This window comes from Geospiza fortis, unplaced genomic scaffold (assembly GCF_000277835.1).
Source record: "Geospiza fortis unplaced genomic scaffold, GeoFor_1.0 scaffold538, whole genome shotgun sequence".
In the NCBI taxonomy this organism is placed as follows: Eukaryota; Metazoa; Chordata; class Aves; order Passeriformes; family Thraupidae; genus Geospiza; species Geospiza fortis.
The window spans coordinates 3,307,281-3,317,271 of record NW_005054368.1 but is presented as its reverse complement, the minus strand read 5'-3'; the positions used below and the strand labels follow the sequence as shown (position 1 = coordinate 3,317,271).

Sequence of the window (9,991 nt, the reverse complement as noted above, 5' to 3'; positions counted from 1 at the left end):
GGGAGAACGGAGGGGAAACTCCGCCGGGCGGAGGGACCGACCGCCGGCCGGGGCTGCTCCAGAGAAGAGAGGGCGAAGCCGGCGAGACGCGCGTTCTCCCGGTACCGGGACTGTGCGGCAGCCGAGCCCAGTCTCGGTGCGCATCCCCCTCCGAGGGCAGGATAAGCACCTGCGTGTCTGGGTGGGGTTTAGGAAGCAGAGCTTTACAGTGAGATAATGGCTTTAATCAGCGCGCAGTGCGAGGGAGGAATTCATTCTGTGCTTTCCCCTGGCTGTAACTGGGCTGTGCTTGCGTGGGTGCCCCCGCTGAGGACACGGATGTTTGGAATCCAGGGAGTTTGGAATTCAGCGGGGAAGTTCAAGGTCTGTGTGACAGGGCTGTGAGAGGAGAATCGCTGAATGGTTTGGGTTAGAAGGCATCCATGAAGGTCATCACATCCACCCCGCTGCAATGAGCAGGAACATCTTCCATTAGATAGGGTGGAAGCACCTTTTGAGAGGTTTTTGTGTCAGTTAAGACCGTGGCTTTTCACCCTGGCTCAGGAATTGCAGCAGCTGGCATTTCTACAGTGCTGACATAATGCACAAAGCTGCTCAGATGCCTTTGTGCATCGGGCAGTGAGGAACCTGCCCCGGGTTACAAAAGTTATCCTGAAAAAGAGCCATCCTAATAATAGGTTGTTATTTCTGCTGATAGGACTAGCAGGAACATAAGGCATGTGGATAATGAGCAAGATGAGGCTGGGCATGAGTGACTGCTGCTTATCAAGGCATGAGTCATGTTTACAGAGACCTGCTCTGGTTTTAGTGTTGTTCCTTTCTATTTCTGGGCAGGCAGGAGAGCTCTGAGTAATTGAGGGGCTGGGCTGTGTTGTGGGATCTCTGTGAAAAACAATCTAACTGGGTCTGAAGTACCAGTGTCTGAAATGCACTTGAAATTTCTTCCACTCTCACAATGCTCAGCTATTTGATCTCTTTCTGTTTTCAGCAAAGAATTGAAATACATAAGCTTCGTCAAGGGGACAATTTGATTCTGGGCTTCAGTATTGGGGGTGGCATTGATCAGGACCCTACTCAGAATCCTTTCTCTGAAGACAAGACTGACAAGGTCAGACAATCTTTTTCTGTAGCAATTCCCTCTCCCAAAGGCTGAGATACCCAAATCATCATCTGCCTTCTGCCACAGCTACTCTCTTGCCCCATTATCACTTGCAGCCTGAGTTATTTAAGTGACTTCTCCACCCTTTCTATTTTCCAGCATTGCACAAGCCTGTTTTTAACTAAAATCTTATAATACACCATGGAGATTTTTGTCTTGTCAGTCAAATGGCCCTTGAGTACTGAATCCTCCCACATTTAGTAAATGAACACTCAATTTTTTTCCAGGGTATCTATGTAACAAGGGTGACAGCAGGAGGCCCAGCAGAAGTTGCAGGACTCCAGACTGGAGATAAGATCATGCAGGTAAGCACCAGATAAGACAGTATCAGCTGCACAGTGCAGAGAAGCATCTGCTGCAGAAAATAATCTTCTGGGTACTTCCTAGGACAGTTTATAAATAAACTGAGCTGTGGCACAACCATATCCCCTGCATGGTTCTGATAGAATTACAGGACACCTGTGAGTCTCTGCACCTGCCTTATATTATGGTTTTTTCCCAGGTGAATGGCTGGGATATGACAATGGTGACCCATGACCAGGCCAGGAAGAGGCTGACCAAAAGGAATGAGGAGGTGGTCAGGCTGCTGGTGACCAGGCAGTCCCTGCAGAAGGCTGTGCAGCAATCCATGATGTCCTAATCCATCATCCAGCTGGGGAGGGGGTGGGGAGGGAGATCTATAGACTGGTATCAGAGAAAGAAGCAACTATTAGACTGGAACAGGTTGTCTGGAGGGAATGCATGTTCCTTCCTACCTGTGGTAAACACTACTCTTTTTTTTAATTTTAACTTCTTCTGGTGTAACTGGCAGTAGTAAAACAATACTCCCCTCAGCAGAGTGCTTCTTAAAGTCTGCCCTGCAGGTACATGGCAAGACTTCTGCAGTCATGGCTTTCAGGACAGGACAGACCCAAGTTATCTAAGAGCAACTGGAAAAGCCTTAACTTGGACAGGATTCTTCTGTAGCACAAAAGCCTCCACTTTTAGGAGGAATTGTGGTTTCTGCTATGGGAGACCAGAGGGTTTGCTGTGCCTAAGCTTTTAGAAGGGAGCTGTCCTGTCCCCCCTACTGCTACCAAATTGAAATGCCAGAGTTAAGAGCTGCACAATGCTGTGGGGAGGAGCACTGTACTAATCCTTCACTGTGTGCAAGATAGAGAGTGGCTGAAGGGTTTGGGGCATTACAGTTTCCTGCAAAGATTCCTTGGATAAAGCATCCTCTTCAGGCAAGGAACAACTGAGGAACACACAAGTGTTAGCTCAATGCCTGTGAAATACACTACAACTTCATGGACACTACAGTTTGACCTCACTGGCAGGGTAAAACCTGAATTTTCCTTACTCCCAATTTGTACCATCAGATGAATTGAGTTTAATTTAAGGGAATATGGAGCAGGAAACAAAAGAATGTTCCCAAACTTACCAGAAATGCTGCTTGTAACTGTAGAGTTTTCAGTCCTTCATTCCACTTCTATCAGACTTGAAATTGGAGGGATTTTGGTTTGTCTTTTAGAAGACTTTGCTTAAATCAGTGATTTATTGGATGGAAGAGATGAATATGCCAGTAATTTCGCAGAAGTGCCTCTTGACCAAATTTAAACTTCTAGTGGGACACTAAGTGGTTTAAATCAACATGCCACAGGACTGAAGATCCTTGCTGCAACACTAAGCCCATGATCTAGAATCCTGTGGTATGTTAGCCAGTTAGCTTTACAGTTATCCAAAACCTGGAGTTTTTAATCCTCTTCCGTTGATCTAGACATATCTATAGTTTCCTTCAGCAGCCTTGGGGTAAGCTGTTGTAAATAGAGCACGAGGAGGTGGCAGACTAATTTATTCAGTACCTTACTGCTGTGCCATGTACCTTGTGATGGATGCATCTCAGACCGTTCTGTGCACACCAGCAGATGCCTACTTACCAATTTTATATCTCTGGAATTACTACAATCCTGCTTTGGAATTTTGTTACTTAAGAATTCAGTAGTAAATTATAAGTCTTTCAAGTTGGAGTTATTTTTGTTACTATAAAGATACACTGCTATTTGTACTGCTTTTTTTCACTTGATTTTACACACAATAAAACAAAGTTGGTTTTCCTGAGCTGTTTCTCCTTACATTTAATAGTGCCACATCATTTGGGTGCCTCTAGCTGTGACCATTTTTGGCTCAAGGGTAGCTTTTGAATTACTGAGGTCAGTAAGGTCTGGTTTCACTGGTGGGGAACTGTCAAACCTCACCTGGGATCTAGAAAGACACATTAGGTTCTAAGCATTCAAGTATAAATGCACAGATTCCCTTCTAATTACTTAATACCTTTGAAAGAGCTTTCAGTGAAAGAAGAATACAGCTTCTGGTTTTTAGGAATTTTTTTAATAAAGAGTTCAAATTGTAATATTTGTGCATTTGTTACCAACTTCATTATTGTGATGTACCACTGTGGCCAGCCTGAGTGGTGGTGGACTGTGAGCTGTCTGGGAAAGGTCAGCAGCAGCACTTGGATCCACAGACAGTCTTCAGTCATTACTTAAAGATATGAAGTAGTTGCTTAAACATGATCTCAGATTTTTGGAAGACAAAACTCTGCTCTTTGTGCTTCACCTCCAATCAGAAAGACATCACTTTGGTCTTTCTCTTCCCTGTGGTTGGTGAAAAAAGAGCCATGTGTTGCTTGGACAGCTCCCTCTGAGCTGTGTGTGCAGCTCCAACAGGCACAAGTCCCCCATGTGCAGCTGAGAGCTTGCTGTCCTTAAGGCACCTGGCAGCCAGTGCTTGGCAAGGCAACAGTTTGTGTTCCAGCCCAGAGAGTATTAGGTCACAGACAGAGATCAGAATCAGCATTTCTGGTAACTGGCAGCAAGAATCTTGAAAGCCCTCAGACAGGGTAGGGCCAAGTTCAGTGTAAAGTTTGAGTGTCCACAAGGGATGTTTGTTATTCACAAGGTTCATACCCTCGTCTCCTGTACAGGCAGTAGTGCTGGGCCATGAAAACAATGTCAAAGATGATGGAGAAGACACCCAGGCCAAACTTGGTTGGATCTCCAAAGATTAACCTCCACTCATCTGTCAAACACAAAATCAGAGTTAAGTCTGACTCCTCAAGTGTAGTCTTGTCTTAAGACCCTTTAGAGAAGCTCATGTCTATTACCTGGACTGCTCAGACACACCTAAGACTGACTGCAGTGCACATCTTATGCAAATCTAATTAATAACTGTTCCTGTGGTTTCCTCAGGATGGCTACTTCATTTTATATCTTGAGGAAATATGAACAGATTCTTTATCCTTCCTGTAAGTACAGCTCCCCACAACACAGCACAAACATCATTCTTCTGAGATAACCTGCTTTATATCTGCTATGTAGTGGGACTTCCCACCCCATTAGGACAGGGTCCAGCACCTCAGTTCCAGGCTTACCATTGTTGTATGACTGCAGAAACATCTGGAGAAGGCTGAAGCTTCCCCCAGTGAAGTCCAGTAACACATTTCCAATACTCCATCCCTCAGTGCTATTCCGACGGAAATTCATGTAGGCCTGGGAGTGTGACAAGCAGTCAGTCAGTGTCATGTACAGGATTTGGGATTGACTTTCAAGCAGTTTTCAGTACATTTCTACTGGTTTGTCACTATTAATAAATAATCATTGGTGGTTTAGTCCCTTCAGACTTTCAAGAGCCCTGCAGGCTTAGGGTGGCAGGGATATGGAATGCAAGCAGAATAATTCAGATTTACCTGTGGGAAGTATTTGATCAGTGTGACTGCCAACTTAATGTAGGAGAAGCAGAACAAGAACTGCAGCCATGTCATCACCTCAGCTGCAGCCAGGAACAGCGTTGTGAAGGTGAAGATCCATGCAAGGGCCAGGAGTCCAACAACAACTTTGGATACTTTCTGACCTGCTCTCTGAAATACAAACACAGATACATTTTGGCCGGGTCACACATCCCCAGACATAAAGATACAGTTTGCTCAGAACCCTGCAGCACTACACTCTAAACCTGTTTTACCAGTCAGGCTGGTACCACAAGGAGAACTTTAAAATTAAGCAAGTGCTACAGCAACCAGCTGGAGGTTTGCAAGAGCTGATGAGCAATATTCATATCAATCATTTAAAACACTGCTGTCCCTGAGCAAGGGGGAACGGTGTTCTTGAGTATTTATGGTGCATAATCTGTAACAAAGCTCCAAAATTCAATCTGATGAGATCTAGAGTTCCTGTATGTGCAAAAGGTTGATAATATCATTATGGTAAAAGATTTATGGTTGTTTTCTAATTCTTCACTAGAAAATTCTGTAGTAGCTGGCAATGATAACAGATGGGCTGTTACAGTTTTAGATTTGGCATGACCAGAGGAAAAACCCAAACAGAGAAACAGTTATCATCTAGAGAAAATTGGTCTGTTCAGATGGGAGGCTTTTACAATGAAAATCAAACAAAGAACCACCTGACTGGAACAATCAATGGGATTAAGTAAGAATCACTTGACTGTAACAATCAGTCTCACTTGAAACGGTGTGAATTATGAGAGGGCATTTACAGCTGTTTTAGGAAAGAAGTTGAAAAAACTGTGTTTGAATTGCAGGGAGTTATCTAAAGTCGTATCATAGCTTGAAGAATGTTCCAAAGAAATAGCAAAGCATTTGTGCTGTGAAGAGCTGTAATCTATGTGCTGGCTAGAGATCTGTTTGGGAACTTTATGAACTTGGCTGTTTGCCTCAGTTATTTTGAGTCCCTAAGGAGTTCACTTATAAGCTCGGAACATCCATGAGGCTGAAGTAGATAAGGTTAGTGGAGGTGCTCCTAGCTCAGGAAAGCTGAAGGCAGCTGGGCTGTGAAGCCTGGCTCCTGGAAAGGCCAGTGGAAGTGCAGGGAATTTGGGATTTTGGAACCCAAAAGGAGCAGGGAGGTGCCCGGCAGAGGGAGCTGTGGCAGAGCCCACAGGTGAGCCCAGCACTCGCACCCACCTCGTAGATGCAGCACTGAATGATGGTGAGGAGGGTCAGGGCCACCGCGTGGAGACTGAAGAAAACATCATTGATGGCCACAGGGTTCACCCCACTGGGATAACTGACCAGGAACTCCTCCTAAAGGTAAGAGAAAGCAAAACCAGCCACGTGTCTTAACTCCTTTCTGCACATACCCACCCCCCAGCACGTGTTAAGAGAGAATCATGCTCACCTTAATCAGGGGAATCCAGAAGAGCCCAACATTAAACACACTGTATGCTATAAAGCCAGTAAGGTTTAATGCTATGAAGTCAAAGCTTAGTCCAACAACACTAGAGGAGAGGGAAAAAAAAAGAGAAACATGTATTAGAGAGTTACAGGCAGTTCCAGGGACAAATTGACCCTGGAATGTATTGACTTACAGCAGCTTCTGGTGTAAGCAAAAGCTTCAGGCATTGTGACCACACAACGCTGTGAGTTCATCAGGAAGCTGGGTGAAATAACAGAGCTCTCATGGATCAATTTGTGTCTCCGCTCTTTAGCTGCATCCCCCCATGAGCTCAGCCTGTCTGATAAAGCCCTTCCAGCCTGAATCCATAAAGCACAAGTGCATCATTGCCAGATCAAATGGTTTCATTCTCATATATGATAATGCTCCTACTCTAAGTCACTTAGCTCAAGGGGAGCTGGCCTAATGTGACACTACAAGGAGGTGTCTGAGAAACAGCTCTCAAGGCTGGGAATCTTTGACAGTGATCATCACACCTGCCTCAGCCAGATGATTTACAACATGGCACCAAAAGGAATGGGGAAGTCTCCTCTATCAAAAATTCATACTGGATGCCAAATCTTAGGATCAGGTGTTTGTAGGATGCACTTGGTTTCCCTCTAACCTGCATGTATAAAATCTCACTGGGGCTGCAATTATTCAGACCCTACCTTTGCCTTTTTCCCCACCTTTCCATGGATAATTCCCAATAACCAAGACAGATGTAACTGAAGCTATGAAGATGATTTGCAGAAGTGCTTTAGTGACCTGCAAACACATCTCTTTACCTTTTCCTTCGCCAGTTCTCAAAGAGTTGAGGATAAAAGGAGATGGACCAGGCAACGAAATAGATCCAGCCAATCACCTCATCAGCATATCTCACTATGATGCTGTGAATCACTTGAAATTGAATCCTAGGCCTGATGGTTAATACAAGAAGAATCAGTTAATTAGCTTTTTTCACAAGATTTTATCTTGTTCTGCTCTGAGAGAGGAAACAGAGTCCAGGTGTTGAGACAAGACAATAAAGATTCGGTTGGGTTCAGCTGAGTTGCTCCCCTTTTCATTTGTGACTTTGTTATGTTTGGGACACCTCCCACTCCCTGAGTCTTTCCTTTCCATCCTTTTACCATGGGAACGTTCCCAAAGGTCACCTTGTGCCTGTGGCTTCCCCTCTCTCAGCACAGGGTCTGTTAGGCAAGAGCAGAGCTGCACTCCTCGCCCTTGTGATGGTGCTGCCCTGTGAGCGTTCCACGTGCTCGCCTCTGCCTTTGCCTCGAGTTTCAAAAGCAGAAGCAAAACAAGGAAGTAAAACAGCAGCACTCTGTTGCTCAGTAATATCTGAGCCACAAGCAACTACAGTCCAGCTTTCTCCATCTGGCTGGGCTTTTCCCAGGAGGGAGAACTGGCATCTGTGAGGAGAGGGCTCCCCTAACTGACCCACCCCAGGAACTCCAGAACAAATCCTGCACAGTAAGAACAGCATCCCACTGGATACTGACAGCCAAATGCTCCCCAGAGCAGAAAAGCTGACATGTGATCTCCATACTTTTGGGAGACTCTATTAAAACCAGACTAAGGAGCCATGAGAACTGAGTTATCTTGTAATTAAATCTAAGACACCACTCTGCTTCTGTGCCCTCTATTTATCCGAGTACTTGGAGATTTGCTGCGGGGTTACCAATCTTCTTAACTGCATCCCACCCCTGTCCCATTTAACTCCTAGGAATAGTTACCCCAACTTTTAGGAAGCTACAGGACAGTAAATAGAACAAAAAAAACTGTTTCTTACCCAGTTAAATTGGAATTATTGGGATAAAGGTAAACTGTTACTTGTCCCACATCATCTGCTTTGACTTGGAAGTCTGCTTTAGTGTGACCTGCAGGGAACTGTACCTGCAAGGCAGAGCAGAGGGAAGAAAGAGGAGTTGCACCATAATAGCAGGAGCTTTTTGCATAAGGTTACATGTCTGTGCTCTCACTTACCTCATCAGGAAGTTCAACAATGGTGCTGTGCTTTGAGGAGTGTGTAATATTAAGAGTTATCACCAGTGTCTCATTTAGTGGGGCCCTGAGAAGGCAGAAAAAACAGGTTAGGCTGGTACCTGAGCTCAGAGGTTGCTTTGGGGCTGCAGAGGAGCATCTGCTCAATCCTCTCAGCAATCAGCAGCCCACACACAACAGAACCTGCCTCATACTCAGAGGAACCAGCACCAAACTGTGTGATATTGTACTGGTTCTTTTATCTGATCCAGTGGTGGGCACACTGTACCTCCCTCTTCTCCACACAAGTGGCAAAGTCACCAAAAGATCCTGTCCTATCCTATTCTGTCCTGGTGGTCATTACCCTTTGCTGAAACAAAGCACAAGTACTTGGGGTGATGAAGGACAGAAATTACAGCAGAAAGATAAAACAGAACAAATAAAACCTTTCCAAGTGACACAGTCCTGCACAGCTTTCCTAAAGAACTCCACTGAGCATTGGTCCAGGACATGATCCTTCTAGGAAATGCAAGTTTCTCTTAAGCATCAATTTTTAGAAAGGGAGGAACTGTAAATTCACTTATGGAGGACAGCCTGCGTTCCAAAGGGAAAGTAAAGCTGCGATAATAATTTTACCTCAGAGAGATAGTGACATTTGTTGAACTTCCACTTTCTAGAGAAACCACTTCGGGGACTGACAACACAATGGCTCCATCTGTGGGGGGGAAAAAACAGCCACACAAATCTCAATTACTATGAACAGCTCCTTGAGAAGAACAACCTACTTTTTTTGTGCCATAGACATTTTACCCATTGGTCCCTGCAGTATCAGATCAACCAGATAAGTTCACACAACAAAAAGCAAAGGGGGCAACCAAGCAACTTAAAAAGAGAAGTATATAACTGTCACTTGAACATGTTGCAAGGAAGTAATTTAAATGCTTGAAGTGTAACAAAAGCAAATGCCAAGGGAAGGTTATAGGGTACTGCAAACCCATCCTGGTTCTTGATGTGATCCTGATGATCTAGGAGTCATAAATGCCCCAAATTTAATATAAAATTGTTTCTTAGGCCACAAATTCAATCCAAGTACCCAGATGTCTGAGAGAATGTACATTTACAGAAACAGAGAGAGACACAGGTTGCATAGGTTGGCCTGGACACTTTTTTTTTTCTGTTGCCACATACTACACAGTGTTTGTAAGAAGTCATGTGCAGAGGAGCTCCCAGCTCATCACTGACTGCACCCCAGGCACTCTTCAATCTGCAGAAATGATTCTGGAACACGAGATGCACAACCTCAGTACAGTGTAGGAACACAAGAAGCCGAGGTAAGGAATGAGAGAAGAGCTGATGTGAAGCGTGGCACAGGTATCCCTGGAAAGATGTAATGGGATAACTAAAGAGCTGCCTTTTCCATCTCTTACTGATCCGGAGCCCTGTGGGCCCAAGCTGCGCTGACCAAACACTCACCGCCAGGCCCCAGCAGCGCCAGCGAGAGGCTCAGCAGAGCGGGGAGCAGGTACCGCGTCCTCATGGTGGAAAAGCTGTGGAAAAAGCAGGGGAGAAGCTTTCCTCAGCACCCACACGGCCACACAGCCCATCCCCTCCGCTGGAAGCCGCGGCAAGCAGCTCCCTC

General features: G+C 45.1%; 1 protein-coding gene across 1 annotated transcript; it reads right to left on the bottom strand.

Moving 5' to 3' along the window:
• Positions 1-3,510: 3,510 nt before the first annotated feature.
• CTNS (cystinosin, lysosomal cystine transporter) lies at positions 3,511-9,916 on the bottom strand. The gene is made up of 10 exons (XM_005424412.2): positions 9,826-9,916; positions 8,989-9,067; positions 8,356-8,440; positions 8,162-8,265; positions 7,158-7,289; positions 6,334-6,433; positions 6,120-6,239; positions 4,887-5,057; positions 4,572-4,689; positions 3,511-4,219 (listed from the first exon to the last, which is right to left on the bottom strand). Exons 1-10 carry the CDS (start codon positions 9,887-9,889, stop codon positions 4,089-4,091), a joined length of 1,104 nt encoding a protein of 367 aa, XP_005424469.1. The 5' UTR covers positions 9,890-9,916; the 3' UTR covers positions 3,511-4,088.
• Positions 9,917-9,991: the final 75 nt, after the last annotated feature.